Below are 18520 nucleotides of genomic sequence, written 5' to 3' on the forward strand. Positions count from 1 at the left end.
ATTCTTCTTCTAAATATCTTAAAATGCTCAGAATGACTTGCAGCCAGGGCTTACGTTAAAACTACTTCCAAAAGCAGTGGAGCTTTCTCAAAATGCCAAAGTGTCACTTCTCAGAGAGGCTGAATAAAAAGTTCCACCAGACGCAGTACAGCTGTGATTATTTTTGTTATATGTCCTTCAGCTGGGGGGCCCAGTATAACTGTTTTTTTGATCGAAATAGCAGCAGAATACGACTTTAAGGACAGTTTAGATGTGGCTTTGTTAGAAATGCTGCAGACACTCAGCTGGGATTTGTATCCAAGAAAAACCAAACATCTAATGGGCTTTAAGGTTATAAGATAAATAACAAAAGTATGATTTCCTTAACTTTTTCCGGGAGATAAATGAGCCTATTTGGACTCCTGGGTACAAATTTGGTTATTCACTTGTAATACACTTTTTGGAAACGTCCACTTGGATGTGACCAATGGCTGTGAAGTGCTGACAGGAGTTGGGAACATGTCACTGACTTATTGACTTTTTTTTTCCTCTGCTTTCGCCCATGATACAGGAATAATATTTCCATCATAGAACATTTTTATTGTATCAGAATGTCAAGTGATAGACTGAAAGCCAGAGAAATGCATCACTTGGCAAGTTACATTAATTTGATGTAGGTGCCACTTAATTTGAATTAGTTACTACCAAATAAAAGCTGTGTTTCACAGTAGTAACAGATTGGTTGAAATGCAGGTTTATGTATTTATAGTGCACTTGTGAGGGGTAAATGGGCATGCGTAAAGTTTGAGGCATATTAACCAATTACATGCTAACTACACAGCAAAAAGGGTTGTGGTAATTTTCAACTGGTGCAGATTTTGCAGGTTTATCATATTTGATATCTTTGTTGCAGTCAAAATGTTAAAATGTATCTGTGGTTGCATGGACTTAAGGTAGCAGTTTGAAACTAGCTGAGGCGCTGAATTGCCTGCGTCTTATATCTTCTGATAAATACAGTGAGTCCTCTTTAACTGTATAGCCTCGTGGTGTAGTTGACTTTTCAGAACAGTGCCGTTTCAGTGCTACATAATCTTCGTAACAGATGTTTCTACTCAGCGAATGGAGCTTTTCAGCGTCGTTAAGGACAGATAGAATTCAGGTGAACATAACTTAAATCATAAAATGCCTAAGCCCCCATTTTATGCTGCAAAAGTAGTCTTCACAAGCTCCTGTGTTGTTGGCCTGTCCTCGCTGCCTGTGGCGCAGTAGATTTTTCAGTTCCATGTGGACAGATGGCCCGAGGCCAGGCTGCATGCGTGGTGGCTCTGTAGTCAGCTCCTCGCCAGCAGGGCCTATGCATACATACACTTTAAAGCAATAACTCTGTGTCCACGTAAATGTTTTATACAATGCATGTAGTTGCCTTGGTGAAAGTCACTTAAGGACAACAGAAAACGGCATTATTTCTTTTCTTGATGCATGAAATACATAAACTGTGTCCCTGAGGCATACAGCAATCAATTTCATCTTTTTTTATAAAAATAAAAAAAAAACATCAGCTCTTTTTGAAAAATAATCCCAACCGTGGGATGAACTGCTGCTGACATTTGGACTGGAATTGCAAAGGCATTTGTTTCCCTTTTTAAACTTTTAAAGAAATAGTCAAAATGATGGGTTCACCTAATTACACAGACCTACATACATACATGTGACTGTTGCTGTAACTAAAAAAAAAGTCCCAATTGATGATAATGATTGATGCGGTAGGGTGAAAGGTGAAAAGAAGATGTACAACACCCTCAGGTTTTCAGAGAAACTTGTTCATCTGCATTGGTAGCCGATAGCTGGGTGATAGATTGGAGGAATGAATTACATAGGCCTACATATATTGAGGAGTTTTTTTATGTAGCTAATTTCATACTTAATATATAGAGCTAGACCGATAAATTGTCCAGGCCAGTATATCGGCTGATATAAGCTTGTTTCGGATATATAGTTATTGGCAGCCTATATACGGTAAGTCAGTACAGAAATGACACCGAGCTTGAGGTAAGAAACAGTGTATATAGTTTATCCATAATTAACTGATTAATTAAAAGTTAATTAATGTACAATAACATGGTATGCTGTCCTTTCATTATCTCATTATAAAATCCCATATCTCTCACTTCTAATATGTAGTATAGTATTTTATATATATATAGTCTAGGGCTGCAACAAACTTTTACTTTTAATTTATCTACCAGTTACTGTCATGATTAATTGTTTAGCCAACATAGTCTTGCATTGCCAGACCTATCTCCACAGCGCTGTGGAGTAAGGTCTGCCTACACCACACATACATTCTGGGTTAGGAGAAAAAAACGGACTGGGTTGTTCGCATTTCTTTAAACCAATCACAGTCGTCTTGGGCGCTTGCAGCTCCGGACGCAGCGACGGTGGCTCTGCAAAATAGTCTCTGGAAGGAACTTGTTTTGGTGGAACCCCGCTAAAGAAATGCCACATACAGTATTAAATGACGTTAACTGTTCACACCATACAGTAAGGTGAGCTATTTAAATTAACTGGATACATGATTAAACCTCATTTACTCTTACCAGTGTTTCGCCGCGTGTACTTTGTCCACAGTAATCTCACCAACTGATCCCAAAATGTCCCAGTTAGAGAGAAAATGCCATAAGCATATTCTCTGTACATCCTTACAATCATTCACCTAAAGAACCAAGCAGGACTGCCTTGTTGCACGATGCAAATTTTCTTCAAAACTTGCCAGTTTCAGCGTGATTTATCCTGAATATGTACTTCTATTGATCCAGACTAAGCTTATGCAACGTTGGAAAATAGAGAAAAATGTCTAATTTTTGTTTTGTTCTGTCTGTCCAACAGTCCAAAACCCAAATATATTTACCATAAAACAGAGAAAAGTTGGACCCATCAATGTTTGACATTTTGGCTCGGAAAATCTAATTAATTAATCAATAATTGTTATTCTTTTTCTTTTTTTTACCAATCAAAAAAATCCGTTTATCGACAAATTTTGTCAATTCTTAGTGCAAGTTATTGTATGTATAAATGAATAACTAAATACCTAATAGTTTTCAAATTAATATTAAAAGACCAGCAGTAAAATAATATTTTAGTTCAAACCAATATCTATTACAAACAAAGCAAGCGTAGTATAACCAAAATAAAATCAACAATTGATTAAACACATAAGCAGAGATGGGTTGTTGGTCTTCAAGCTATGTCAACAGCTCCTGTCTGACTTGACTGTGTTAGTGATGCTCTGAATAGCCTATTTGCCATTTTACATTATGCATACTGGTGTATAATGAACAGGTCAGAGCTCCACTGGCTGACTAAACGCATCAAGAGTCCTTTGATGTCTGCAGACAGCAGAGGAAAATCTAGATGCCATTTTGAGTTCAATCTAGGTCTCGCTTTCTCCCACAGTTAAATGTCTGTAAAATAAATAACAAATAGGAAATCAAAAGAATTACTTACTATCACTGTGGAAGTGTGTGTATATGTATATCTGTATATATATATATATATATTAAGGCTGTGCTCGATTAAAGAAATTCTTAGTCGACTAACACTAGTTAAATTTTATCAACTAATTGATTAGTAGAAAGAGTCATGCAAAAGCACCACTTTAATTCTTGTGTTTACCAGAGATGTGCTCGTACGTTTCTCGGAAATAAGTCATTCAGCATGAAAAAAAGCACAAACATGACTAATCGACTAAAGAAATCTAAGCTGACTAAGACCAAAATGACCGATTAGTCGACTAATCGACTAAGAGGGAGCAGCCCTAATATAAATATATAAATATATATATATATAGAGAGAGAGAGAGAGAGAGATTGAGAGAGAGAGAGAGAGAGAGAGAGAGAGAGAGAGAGATAGGAGTGAATGTTGTCATGGTTTCTCACAGTGCTTGTCTTTTATAAAGGCCAGAATGTATTTTTCTTTCTTTTAGTGCATATAGTTATGACGTTTATCATCCTGTTAATTCAGCAAAACAAACATCTCCTTTCATCTCATTGCACGACTTCAACATGACTCATTAAGTTCTCTCCAATCACACTCAGCCTTCAGTTTTTCCATGTTATGTTTTCATCATCATCCTCCTTTGTCAGTTCCATTTGATTTAAAGCATCATTTCATCCCAGATAAGCAGTCGTGACGGTTGCAAAGATGAAAAAAGTCAAGTGTGTGGGAAAAGGTAGGGTTGTTTGGGTCAGATGTTTGATCACTGCCTAGATACATTTTCTAATATTAGAACATTTCCTTGATTTGCCCGGCTTCTCTAGTGACTGGGGAGCACATGGCCAGAGCTGCAGCCAATCAGAGTGCAGGATTAGCTTTCCCTCTCTCTAGCAACAGTGAATTACTTGCTGCCTATTCATTAATTATTTTCCTGTGGTCTCCCTCAGCCGTTTGGACTCGCTGATAGCGAAGTGCTCCGTCTCTCAGTCTCACTCTGTTTTTTTTTTCCACTGCTTTCTGTCGCTCTCTCTGCTCTGACTGAATAAAAAGTCTTAAAAAAGGATGGATCCAGTGACGCTGAGCTTGCCAGCTGCTGCTGCTGCCCTGAACTGTGAGCTCCTTCAACAGTATCAGACCAGGACTGTAACAGAGATGACACTTCTTTCACCTCGTACGACTTTTTCTACTCTGGAACTAAATAATAAAAAAGGATTTCTGAATGAAGAGCGTTTCCTGCGCACTGCTTTTTCTTTTACTTCGTCTTCATCTTGTTTTTGCCTCTTTTCTGCAGCAGCGCTCTGACTGCAAACAAATCAAACATGGCAACTGGAAAAACGACTGGACTTTTTTGCTGGCTGAGGATGGGGGGGGGTTTGCCAGTTGGAGGCAGGACTCTGTGTGTGTTTGGGGGGGGGGGAATTGGAGAGCAGGTGGAGAGAGGAGGGAGGGTGGGTTTAGGGTTGGGGTGGGGAGGGGGGGTTATGGTGGTGTGAGGATTGCGGGCTGTGGTTGGGTATGCCAGTGCCACGTGTCTAGCCTGGCACCTCTTGCTTCTCGGCTCGAAGGATGTTGGACCGAGAGTCTCGCTGAGCCTGTCCTGCTTCTCTCTGAACCAAAAGTGGGGTGAGTGTTGCACTCTGCTGCATCCTGTTGTCACGATAACTCTTAAACCTTTTATAAAAAAAGATGATATTGTTACTCACGATGGTCTTCAGTGAATGTACAGTACATTCGCTTTCAAAATGTCGTGGGGAGAGAGGAAAATCTAGACCAAGGTTCGGAAGCATGCACTTTAGCTTACAAAGCTGCAAACCGGAGGTTTAGGTGGATTTTTTTTTTTTTATGTTCTCACCTAATTTTATTTAGGCGTCTGCAATGCATCAGTCAAAACATTGTCCATTCAGGAACGTTAATGAAATGATTGCACAACATCGGGCCTCACGAACCAGGCCTATGATTATTTGGATTTGGATGTTTCGGGAAATTGCCCCAAGTACTTTCTCACTCCTGCCATACAAGACCAGAACCTCCATCCACCTTCCTGTCCCTTTCACCATCCCTCTCTACCTGCTCCATCTGCTCACTGACATCCCTTCATCCCGTCTAGAGAGTTAGCAGGACCATTGGTTGGTCCACAGATGTACTTAATCTGGAAACCCTAATCTCTCTCTCTCTCCCTCGCTCCCTGTCTCATCTCTCAGTATAGTTGCCATTTTGAATTTTAACTTTTTAGCATTTTTATTTTATTGACCCCCCCGCTCAAATCGTAAATGGCCAAACAAGATACATTATTTTTCCATATTTTGCTCTGGATATAATAATCTAGTGTGCCCAGCACCCTAAATTAGGATTTTTCTAATTGTGTGTCTGATAGATTTGATTAATTTGGTTTACTACAATCTTTTTATAATGATAAAATCCAGCCTTTTGAAACTGTTATGTTGCCGTTAGTTATACGGTGATAATTGCGCACTTTTACTTGCACTTGCAATCATCTTCTTCAAAGAATATTTGTTATGGGTCCATGAATGACCTTTTTGCTGTATATAGAAACTATGATACAATTGGCTCAAAGTAGCGTGATATTATGCTTGAAAACATTTGCTTTTAAGTGGTATTTTCTGATGTTGTGCCAGGCTTTGACTGTGCATTTCGGTATTCTCATCTTGAATAGACTTGGCAAAGTGTGATTTAGCTATTTTGACAGAATGAAGCCGGAAATATTTCTGAGGTAACACAGAGCTGCCTTTTTTCTCTCCTACGGAGAGGGAACTGTTGCAAAGGGGTCTGCATGTTTCTGCCCTATAGCCGTGATGCAGGTTAGTTTTCTTTGCATGCTCATATTGCGAAAACATTTTCTTCGCCATTTTGCATGGATTTCTTTGGATACCGCAAATCGCACGTGTTGTTGTGTAAGTTGGAGGGACGTGTATTTCACAGTGAAACTTCTCGTTCCTGTGGAAACTGTGATGCATCAGTTCAGGCTGTAAATGTGTGAATGTAGATTGGAGGGAATGGAGGCTGTCCAGGGACCCAGTCTGCTGTTGGTCATGACGCAGCAGCATCATCCGATCTCTCTGTCCTAACTGAAGAATGCACAAGTGCATGGAGCTGCCGCAGTTCGCCATTTTCTTGCACCGCTTTAAGCTTTGTTTCACATAGATATGTGCCGCTTCACTTATGCTATTTATCGAATACAAACAACGATATTGGCAATTAATTTGTATTTTTCATGATTGTAGTTTTTGTTTTTTGTTATATTCTTTTCCTTTTCTTAATTTTTTGGGGTGTTTCGTGTCCTGCAGGTCGGTCACAGTCCTCGTCCAGAACATGTGGTAGCCTGAGAGAACCGAAGAGGATTAAAGACCTTCCCGCTCTTCCGCCAATCAGACAACTTGATTTGACCGCGGAAAGTCAATGACGCAGGGCCCTCGACTGGCAAAATCTTTTACCGGGCTGCTCCAATAGCCACAGCCAGCAGGTTTTCGCTGCTTGAAAGAGCATGTTGCCAACGCTCTCCCTCTGCTCCATCATCTGGCTCAACCGGGGTATCAAGCTGAGGAAAGTGCACCAGTTCACCAACACCGGCCAGGTCTGAAACCGCTGCCTCTGCAGACATAGCAGTAGCAGAACACTATCTTATCGACTTTTGAAAATGCTTCTAAGCTTTGGGTGACTCCCTCTCCTCCCCTCATCCCCACCGACTCCCTAAGCCACCGTACCAACACCAACACCAGAGTTTAGTGACTCGACAGCCTTTTTGGTTTCTGAGGAGGATTTCTGTATAGGCGAACCTCTGTTGTTGCAGTGGGACTCGGGCTGCACCATCTAATCCTCTATTCAGCGGCCATTTTGATTTTTGCCTCCCTGACAAAATGGCGATGGAAGGTTTTCAGTACCTTGCGCTCTACGCATTTACCAAGGACCAGGAAGAGGACCTGGATCTGCAGCCTGGGGACCTTCTGACAGTCAGCAAGGCCTCTCTGCTGTCCATGGAGAACTACCAGGAGGGCTGCGTGGAGCAGCCTGAGCGCCTGGGCTGGCTCCTCGGCTACAACGAGCGCACCAAACAGAGAGGCGACTTCCCAGGGACGTTTGTCGAGTATGTGGGCCCCGTGAAGATGGCGCTCTCATCGAGTCAACCCAGGTCCCAGCGACCCCTCCCTGCTGCTCCAAGACCCGAGTCGTCTCAAGCTAAGTGTAAGTGTATATATAATGCTCTGTCACATGGTTTTTCTCAGCAGCGTAGCTGCACGGTAACTGCCATTTATGTCATATATTGTAGAGGATGACGATGCGCTCGTAGACCGATATCATTTTAAAATTTAAGGTGACCTTAAAGTATAGTGTTGCAATATCATACATAAAGTTGGAGTTCTATCTGAGAGATCAGGACAAAAAGTTAGTTGATTTCTCAGTATGTAAATTAACAACAGAGCCTTTTTACTGTAATAATTACAGTGTGGTGTATCTAAATTATAAAGCTGGCACTTGGAGCACTTATTGTGAGTTTTTCAAAGAAACCTTTTGCTGTATGCAGGTGTTTATTTTTCTTCAAAACAAATGCTGCCCTTTTCAAAATTATAATTGAAAAGTCGTACATAATATATTATTCCAACATTTTCAATTGTATTTTGTTAGTAAGCCCCTAGTATGCAGAAAGCTAATTTATACCATGTGTTGTGCTTTTATAAATATTTCTGGATCTTTCGTTATTCTTGGGAGGTGTGATTTATTTTTTTATCAAAACAATTATAGTTTTTCTTTTTTTGACACCGTTTTGAATACAGGACCAGACCATCAACACAGGTTTAATAACAGCTATTGGCTGTTAGTTGGTGCAGTTGGTGTGTTGCTGGTCAACCACCCTGGGAGTTTTGATAGGGCTCTCACATTTGGCAGTGACCTCGAGCTGACCCTTTAATCTATACTTAAAACACGTCATAAGCCTTACCTCTTTGGAAGCACAGCTAACCAAACTCTGCTGTATAATAAAGGGCTAATCCAACTACTTACTGGACTCTCCTGTACAGGTCTGGCATTGATTCTGTCCGTCTGTGTGGCCGCCCTTTACATTCAACATGAACATGTGTCTTTGGCATCCAAACTGCATCTGGGATTATCTTCACAAAAATGCTTGACTGTGACTTGTTATTGACCCTCTACTCAACTATGGGTAAAAAATTCACAGGCAGGAGGGGCTGCAAGTACTGTTGTCAACTGTGCAATGGCCAAGTTAGAGATATTAGATATCTGAGTGCATTTGTTGGCACTCGCATGTTACACTTATTTACCGACATTTTGAAAAAGAAATGTTTTAACAGGTGTGTTTTGTATTTAATGCAAACTGAGAGTTATTAAACATTTCAGGGAATGCAATCACATGTTTTAATCAGAGATATCTGCTCTGTTCTTTCACACCTCACTTTACTCCTGTGAGTTTGGGGAAAAAAGGCATGTCATATTTATTCATAATGGTAAGCGCCTGCTTTCAGCTGCGAACTTGGCTTGGAGTGGTTGACCTTAGTAAGCTTAACTTTGAGTAAAAACTTTGATTTGTTACCAAAATTCTTCCACACAAGATTTCCATAATTTTCTCCTCATTAGCACTCCCTTGCTTTTGGCTTCAGCTGGTTAATTTATTGCTTCCTTGTATGGGATGCCAGAGGAAAAGGTCAAAAAGGGCCAAAAGATTAATAAAAGTTTTTATATCATTCTTCATATACAACAACACATTCCTCCCCTGTCAAACTGTATTCTCTGCAATTCCCCGGTGTTTTTTTTTATGACAGATGGGCCAAGTACCAGTCTGAGCACGTAGGCTGTAAACTCTGAATAACCTCCGGTTGAGCTAAACGGTTATTCATCTCGTACAGCACAGTACACTGAGCCTCATCCAAATTCATTATTTTGAATTCAACTTTCTGTTTCTGTTATTTATTTATTTATTTATGAAAAGTCCTTCAAAACAGGGAATATCATAGCTAGGGCTGGGCAATATATCGATATATGAGGCTAGATGTCATCTTAAAATTTGGATATTGTAATATTCTGATACGGCATAAGTGTTGTATTTTCTTGGTTTTAAAGGCTGCATGTAATTACCAGACTTACTAGCTGTTTTATTATTTGCCTTTACCCACTTAGTCATTTTATCCACTTTATTGGTGATTTTTTATCAAAAATATTTATATTTTGTGAAAGCACCAATAGTCAACCCTACAATATCGCCGCAATATTGACATTGATGTATGTGGTCAAAAATATTGTGATATATACTTTTTTCCATATCATCCTTATCATAGCTGCAGCACAAATGTCTCAGGTTGTCTATGAGAGATCTATAATATAATAAAAACTGAGAGTGAAGGGGATGTATTATTGAATAAGCACAGGCCTTAACTTTCTCCAGTAGAGGCAGGTGAGGAGGACAACAGTATCCATGTGGTTTGATAGACCGTGAAACAAACCAGTTGGGCAGCAGGCGTTTGTGTCTGTGATATGGAGAGACAGGGCCAGAAGAAACTCTGAGAGGGGGGGGGGTGGTGGCAGGGTAGTGGCTGAAGGAAGGGCAACTTGGCTTAGCACCAAAAGTGCATTGTAGATTAGAAATGGTCAAGCCAAATTTTACAAATATCATCTTCATTCCCCTGAAAGAACCGAGGCCCTGGACGTTGTGTGAATAGAGCTATTGTTAGTGTGGCCCATTTAATATTCGCAGGGATTCTAACATTTGGTATCGAGGGGCAGAACCAGTGCCTGGTGATCAGGGAGGTTGACCAAGTTACAGGTTTAATCCCAGCGTCCATCCTTAAACATGTAGCTGAATTTTCATAAGTAATTTAGCATTAATTAGGGGTCCGAGTCCGAGGGGGCTGGGATCACGCGTATGCAAGGATGCGCAGATCCCAGTACCAGGGGTGCTGGGAACCCTCTTGTATATTATTTTTCGGTAAATTATTCTTGTAAATGTGTCGCTACAGCCTAAACCGTGCATGGTGAGGCTGTGCCATTTTCAGGATTGGTCTTTAGATTTTTCTTTGGCATGACCCTCTGAGGCTCGCCAACAAATTTGGCGAAAATTGTTCTCTAGGGGCGCCACAAATACAAAAAGTTTATTTCTCACGAACACCTCATCAGATTTTTACAATATTTGGCGGGTACCATCTAGGGCCACTCCTGAAGCCATGCCTACAATAGTATACTGATTCTTCAAAGTGGGCGTGGTCTAATGGAACCATGTTTGGATTCATCAGGGTAAATGTACAATGCTTCATAGACCTCACATATCAAAAATTACACATGTGGACCACTAGGTGGCGCTATAATCAAGGATAGACCTATAACTCCCGCATTACACATCGCACATATTAAAAACCTTACATCCACGCGTTCCTTGAATCAACCTGAATCAACCTGAATTGTGACAGAAAGTCCAATATGTTCATATATTCGTTTACCTCATACCATACATTGACCATATTAAGAACTATAGGATGAGCAGTATGTGTTCTTAAGTACTTTAGCTTGGCTGAATAGAGGTGCAAATGCAATGTTACCTTAAAAGAACCGGACTCGATGTCCATCCAAGGGTACCAAATTCAATACATTTTAGGCACCGACCGAATTGCTTCCTTAGTATTGAGAATACCAAATTTCAATACCTAAGGAGTAAATCTCATCAGTGTCAGTGAGCCAATAAGCATGCAGCATGCTTCTACCAAGATCTCATAATGCTTGTTATTGGCTGTCTAACATTAAACGTCGTAGAGGCATGCAGGAAAAACTCTAGTAGTCTCACGTAGTAAGAGCTGAAAAATAAATAAAGGATTTGTGCCTTAATGTTGTAATTTCTTTTTGGTAAAATGGATTTTATAAAATTGGTATCGAAAAAAGTATCGTTCAGGAACTGGTATCAAAGTCACGGTATTGGCATTGGTACCGGTATCGAAATTTTTGTAACGATACCCAGCCATATCCAAGACAGAGCATCTCCAGAAGAAAAATAGAACATTATAGTTCTCAATTGTGTTGCTAAAAATTACTAATAAAGATTTGTAGGGCTGCAACAATGAATCAATAAAATCGATAAAATTCGATTACTAAAAAAGTTGGCAACGAATTTAATTATCGATTCGTTTAATAATAATTTTTTTAGTTGAGCGCAGAGCGGCGCAGAGCGGAGCGAAAGAAAAGAAAAGAAAAAATAGCAGAGCGGGGGTAGAGGAAATACGGAGAGAGACCGGAGAGACCTGTAACGTTGTTCTGAAACACACGGCGAAGGCAGAGAAATCAGTACGACCTAAGTCATCCAAGGTGTGGGAGCATTTCACACTAAATAAATCAAAAACGTGTTAATTGCAAGATAAGCAATAGCGACACGGCATGGCACGGGCGCACCACGGTGATGAGTCAGCACCTAAAACGTAAACATGTTGGAGTCCTTGATGAGGAGGAAGGGAGTTCAACAGCAGGGTAAAGTCACTACACTATCCTACTTCTGTTCCGATCTGAAGTGAGGAACGTAACGTCCCTCCAGTAGCTCTTCTGGTGCTGCTGTTTACTCGTTATCCAGCTGACTAGCATGACAAGCTAGCGTTAGCTCGGTAATAACAGTAATAAAGCAGGGGTGGTACAGTTTGCAAGACTAAAGACATGGTTTTATTCACTCGCCTTTTTTGGCCCATTTATTTTTCAGTCTGTTGTCATGTATATATTATGTGCTTTGTCCCATATCAGTTATTGTTGACAAATATATTAGTGTGTGGTGTATAAATGAACTTAACTTGCACTTACTACAATGATGGTAATAATTTAATGAATAAGTGTGTGTCTGTCTGTCTGTCTTGTCTGTATCTGCTATTTGGGTTACTTACCTTTACACAACTATTAACTAAAACAACAAGTATGTATGTATTGAGTTGATGTAAATCAATGCTTTTGTTTTTTTTATCTGATTCATCGATTATTAAAATAATCGTTAGTTGCAGCCCTAAAGATTTGGACATTTTAATCCCCCAGTATCAAATGGAAGATACAGCAGAGATAAGCGGACTCTTCTAACTGTTATTGTGTGTGCAAAATTACTCATATTCAGTAATGTTATTATTCTCTTATTATTAGTCTCTTATTCAGACTTTTTTGTTTAAAGGCCCTCTCCCACCTACCTCGTTTGGTACGAATTTTCTGACTTTTCATTTTGATCCGAACCAAAATTACACGTGTGAAACCTTCTGCGGACCACAGTCCGGACCAAACAGCCGAACCTTGGTCTGATGACATAAAGTAGTTTTGGTTTCAAATTGAACCAGGGTCCAGCATTTTTTAGATCATTTTCGAACAATTACAGGAGGTTCTGTCAGGCCAGTGTGAGTTTTAGTCGGACATTTGGATTTAATTTATATACAGCTAGATATAGCTAGATAATAACTTTCTTTACCCCACACTGCTGCTACAGCAATACTGTCTCAGTCTAAAGTCTTTGTCATGCAAATGCATGCATGTAAAACTCTCATTTGAAACCCAGTTAAGTGTACAGATTTTTTTTTTTTATCAGAAATGTATCTGTTAACTGTTTATTTTCTTAATCCCTTACACAGATTAAGGAAACCAGGTTTCTCATTTCCATTCAAGAAATCAGGTTACTGCAGAATGTCGACAACAGCCCGTCTACTCTAGTGCATGTAAATGTTGCAATGCTTTTCAGCAAAATGCAAAGTGCGGATGTCTTGTTGGCCAAAAGATGCAAATGCCTCAGCTTTTCTTCTTTCTAAAATGACATAGTAAGAAGCTACTGGGTTGGCCGATTACATCATATTAGTGTGAATATTTGTCCAAGATGGACTGCAGTATAATGGACTCTGTTCAACTGATGCAGCACTCACCTACACACAAGTGTTTTGTGTAGAGTTTGTATCTAACTAAAGTGGAAGGAGTGTCTGTCTGTATGAATGTGCAGTATGTCTGTATGTATGTATGCATGTGTGTTTGTCCTTTTGATGTTTTCGAGAACTGTTCATCCGAATTTACATTCTCCGGGTGTATTGTTGGGGACCCAAAGAAGTGCATTGTTGAGTGCAAGCTCTTGAGGTCTACGGGACATTTCGTGTTTAATTTCTATGTGCATAAAAAATTAAATCCACATCACCCTGTATTAAAGCTATTTACTTTCTTTTAGTGTTGTTTCAGCCATGAAACAGGCCATGCTTTAAATAGAGTAACAGTATTGTTACTACATTGAAAAATAGTTTGTTAGAATGGATTTTGGCTGTTAAACAAACACTTGTCTAGCTTTGTGGTGCACATATGGTGCCAGTACAACTTGGAGTGATAGATGAAAGTACACTTTCTGAGACAAAATGTAATTAAAAATCTGTTTCGTTCCCCAGGAATGGAGGCAAAACGTTTCTCAACTTGCAGCAGAAATAATTCAACAAACCCAGAGAGAGTTTTTTTTTCTTGTTCCCTCCTTTTCTCTCCTCTCCCTGGCCTCACTTTAACTGCCTGCTGGCTGCTTGGCATTTTTGCAAACTCCTCCCTTCGTGCTCCCTCTCTCACTCCCTTCCTCTCTCCCCCTTCTCTCTCGTCCTCCCTCCTTTTTGCAGTCTCCCTCCCTGATTCACATACATGTCTGATACTGTCTCTGGGCAGCTATAAACCATGTTAGCGGGTCCGGTTCTCAGAAAGGAGAGGCCTCCACTCACTCTCCGCTCCCGCTTACCAGGAAAACACTTTCAAAGAACCCATGGAGGGGGGTGGTGGAGAGGCTGAGACAGTAGAAGTGAATGGGAAAGATATGGAGAGGCTGGAAAGGGAGGGAGACGAGGGCTGCAGTGTAAGCAAACGCCACCCTATCCAACTGCAAATATAGGAACCAGCTGTATTTTCTCCTCTGACTGTTGTATTATTTTCTTGGAGATAGTAAATTTAGCATGTCACACTTTGCAAAGCTATAGAAAATTTCATTTTCTGGAGCATTTCTTTAGTGCCAGAGCATGAATGAATGCATAAATGGGAACTAATTTAGGCGTGAAGTTGTCTTACTAAACAGAGTAAAGTACATTTTGTGCAGTTGCTTAATGTAGGCAGAAGTGAAATAAAATCATGAATCCCATTTGTTTCTACAGAATGATTCCATGAAAGCATTCAGACTTGACTATGGGTATTTTTTCATGACAATAATGATAATAATGCGAGATAGACTATAAACAAAATTAGACTACAAAAGTATGGTCTGCTGCTCATTTCTTCTGAGGGCCAAATCTTCAAGTCAGCATTATGTGCATGCGGATGGTTCAATAAGCTGAAAATTCAATTCAATTCAATTCAATTTTATTTATAGTATCAAATCATAAGAGTTATCTCGAGACACTTTACAGATAGAGTAGGTCTAGACCACACTCTATAATTTACAAAGCCCCAACAATTACAGTAATTCCCTCAAGAGCAAGCATTATAAATGGCTATTGCGACAGTGGCGAGGAAAAACTCCCTCTTGGGAAGAAACCTCGGCAGACCCAGACTCTTGGTAGGCGGTGTCTGACGGGGCCGGTTGGGGGTGTGAAGGCGAAAATAGTCGCATTGAAGATAGTGGACCAGTGACTTTGAAGGTAGTTGTTGTAGTTCATGTCACAGCAGGACGTTGCGGGATGAAACGTGGCGCTGCAGAGCACGGGTGGGTGTAGCAGACGCAGCGGGACGCGGCCGGGCGTTGAAGAAGAAACATAAGGACTCCGGGGAGTAAACTCCCCAGAGCTAGGTTAGTAACAAGCAGTTCTGGGACAGGATGCATACAAAAGGAAACAATTGAAAACATTGATGAGAGGCTGTACTGGCCTGCCCCCCTCTACTCACACTATATTATTGATTATATGATCAATAAATCTGATGACCTGAAAACCTTTCATTATGTATTTAAGGCCAGGTACAAAGTAGCTCCTACAAAGTATAGACTGACCATGTCCAAAGGCAAGAGTGTTTATAGCTGTTCAAAATAGATGCATTCGAAGGTGGGTTGAGAGAGGGGCGAGACACAAAAGTCTATAAAATAATATAAAAAAATAATTGGGATAGCAGCACACACACTTATGTGTATCTCCTCAACAGCATTATTGGTGTTGCAGTTGTTTGCTCATACGAAAAGGGACTGAAGAAGTTGTGTGAAGAATGAAAAAAGAGCTTCAAATCCTGCCTAATTTATCACATGTGCACAGCTGGCCAATTGCTGCGTTAAGTGGGTATGAATGTTAGATTGACAGTTTTGTAAAGTTACAAAAATTGTTTGGCACAGCTGCCCTAACTCTGACATTGGAAAGGCGTGGGTTAGGGTTTTCAGACTGTGTTCAACAATCTGACAAACACTTTGTTTGACGCCACTGGCCCCATTACTTTTAGACTGCAGAGTCATTGAACACTGAGTCCAGTTGGACATGCAGTTACAGATGGCAATTTGCCTGTTTATACAGTCAGAAGCTACACAACCCATTTACAAATATGCCAACAAATGCAACACAATGTGTTAGCCTCATGTCTAAGATTAACACAACAATATTTAGGTACATGGAAAGACATGTAGCCTAGTAGTAGACAGCCCAGCTTAAGAAACACTTTTACTACAGAACTACCGCATTCAATGTATATAGATGGAAGAGGACACAACGCCAACACTAACAGATTTGCGCACTGGATTCTGCTGGACAGTTGAAATAGCTGGAACAGTGACACAAACTTCATTGATCAAATGCCCGCTCAGGATAGCCCCATTGGTCAGAAAATAGGACCTGAACGCGCAAGCATGGACGCCTGGCCAATCCTAGTGCTTGAATGCTACGCAGGGCGTGTCTTGGCAAGAACAGTATTGGAATTCATAATAAGCCTCAATCAGTCTACTATAACAAGTGTTATAGCAAATCTCTGCATTAATATTGTTTCTCAGTAGTGCCTGTAAACCAGATCCAGCGTTGTGTAGAGATCACCTGTGTCCTACATGGTTGCAAGGGCTCAGTCGTAACTTTGAAGCATGTTGTGACAGAGGAATGGATGGTTTGCCCGGTCATAACGCATTGCCCGTCAGCATAGTTGGGATGCAGTGAGGACATGTAGCAGTGAAACCTGACCAGCAGCATACACACTGCTACACACCATCCATGAGCCAGACACCAACTGGCGTTGTCACCGCTGTACATAAGAAACACATGCTTGGAGTAACTGACATGGCTTTTTGATAAAAGTGTTTACTTTAAATATAGCCTTAAATTAGTGCATTTGGAGGATGGTGAACCCTTTGGAAGTTAGTTACATCTGGTGAAATAATGCAAATAAAAAGTAGAAAAAAGTTTTAGTGGAAATTGACATATTTAAGTTAGTCTTTAATACCCAACAGGTGTTTGATAAGGATCCAGCATCCAATGATTTGGGTACACTGAGCATGCAGAGCTTGTGTTTCCACAGCTTATAGAAACCAAGAGAGTTAGCCCTCTTTGGGGTATTCAATTACACTGGAATAGAAAAAGAAAATCTGCAATCTAAATGAGTTGTTGGGCATCCAAGTTTATTCATTCACCTTTGCTTAGTTTGACAATCTTGATCTTAATGCAGGATAAAACGTAAATGGATTTATCCAGCCAACTGTACTTCTTAACCATGCCTACCTCAAAACCCGTGAATTTGGTTCTCTGGGGAATGTAAAAAACTCAACTTATTATTTTACGTACTCTAACATTCACATTTTATTCTTTTTTTTTTAAATTACCCTTTATCATGATCACTGTGGTTATGGCACAGTAAAAAATATAATAAATTTTTCGGCGGTAACTTGTAACTGTGGCTCTCCGGACTTGATTTTTATTATCCATTGCCTAAAATGGGAAAGAGAAAGTTTTATGTCAAATAAAAAAAGAGTGAAATCTAACCTCATAACAAATAGGGGTGGGGAAAATGATATTCTTAGATACATCGCCATTCTTACATAAAAAGGTTATGTCTCGATGCAGAGAATCTAATAATCAGAAATGTAAAACCCAATTCTTGACTTTATGATCTCCTGTAACAATAAAAAAAAGAAAAGAAAAGCGGGCCGAATGTTCCTTACGGCTGAACCAACAACGTAAGGAACAACACTGGGCTGAACAAATTGGATGGGAAACTTAACAGATGTAAACATGTGCGTCGTGTTTACGTTCTAAGATAGGCTACCTCTTGAGTTTTGGTGAGGTCGACTTGGTGAGAATTCGACCTACTGTTTCTTTTCTTGTTTCTACTACTGTTGTATTAATAAAGATAGTGAAAATAAATTCATGCTTATTTTAATTATAGATTATTACAGTAGCAAGTTGTGATAGAGTGAGAGAAAATATAAATTTGATGCATCAAAATACATTGATAATCGTTTCATAATTGCATTTTAGCCATGGGATTCAAATCGGATCGTGAGGTGCCTTAAAGGAGAATTCCGGTCGATTTCAACCCGTAGCTCGCTTGTTTGTAAATCAGGAGTACTGTCAGTAGCGAGAAAAACGAAAACAAACGGTGCCGCCTACACCGAGTTATCCTCCTGCTAGATTTTGCACCCAACAGTCTTAAACAAGGCTTAAACAGGGCAAGTTTCAAACGTGTTTTTAGCCTCTAAACATGTTCGAAATGACATTACTAGTGCTTAGCCATGTGCAGTTATTCCTTACGAGGGAACCCAGCGAATTTGACGGCAGTAGATGTGACAGAAAGGCATAAAAGTTGTGTTAATCCTTACCTCTGTTTATGTACTGCTTTCCGGTCAAGTCGCCACCAATCGAGTGCCGATCTCATACAATCCAATACTCCAAAATGTATTTTTTCCACAAAAAAAAGATTTGCCGAGGTCCTTTTCATAGTAATGAGCATGTATCAACAGGCTGTAACCTGACACCGCAGTGAAGCAGAGCTGACCTGCAGTTCAAGAGTTCAGGAGCTCATTTGCATAGGTAACCTAGCAAAGGAATTCTCCTTTAAGATTCCCACCCCTAATAACAAATTATATTTTTTGTTGTAGTGGTAGTTGAACTGCATACTCCAA

The 18520-nt window shown here is 40.1% G+C and overlaps 1 protein-coding gene across 2 annotated transcripts in view; it reads left to right on the plus strand.

Moving 5' to 3' along the window:
* The window catches only part of pik3r2 (phosphoinositide-3-kinase, regulatory subunit 2 (beta)), a 40821-nt gene that overhangs the window by 1170 nt on the left and 21131 nt on the right, over window positions 1–18520 (plus strand). Inside the window, exons 1-2 of one of the 2 annotated variants that reach the window (XM_028592591.1) lie at window positions 5035–5094; window positions 6777–7671. In XM_028592591.1, coding sequence (XP_028448392.1) covers window positions 7347–7671 — 325 coding nt within the window. In that variant the 5' untranslated portion in view covers window positions 5035–5094; window positions 6777–7346. Of the gene's footprint in view, window positions 1–5034; window positions 5095–6776; window positions 7672–18520 lie in introns of those variants that run through there. The other variant, XM_028592590.1, reaches the window with a different exon arrangement.

Source organism: Perca flavescens, chromosome 12, assembly GCF_004354835.1.
Source record: "Perca flavescens isolate YP-PL-M2 chromosome 12, PFLA_1.0, whole genome shotgun sequence".
Classification (NCBI taxonomy): Eukaryota; Metazoa; Chordata; class Actinopteri; order Perciformes; family Percidae; genus Perca; species Perca flavescens.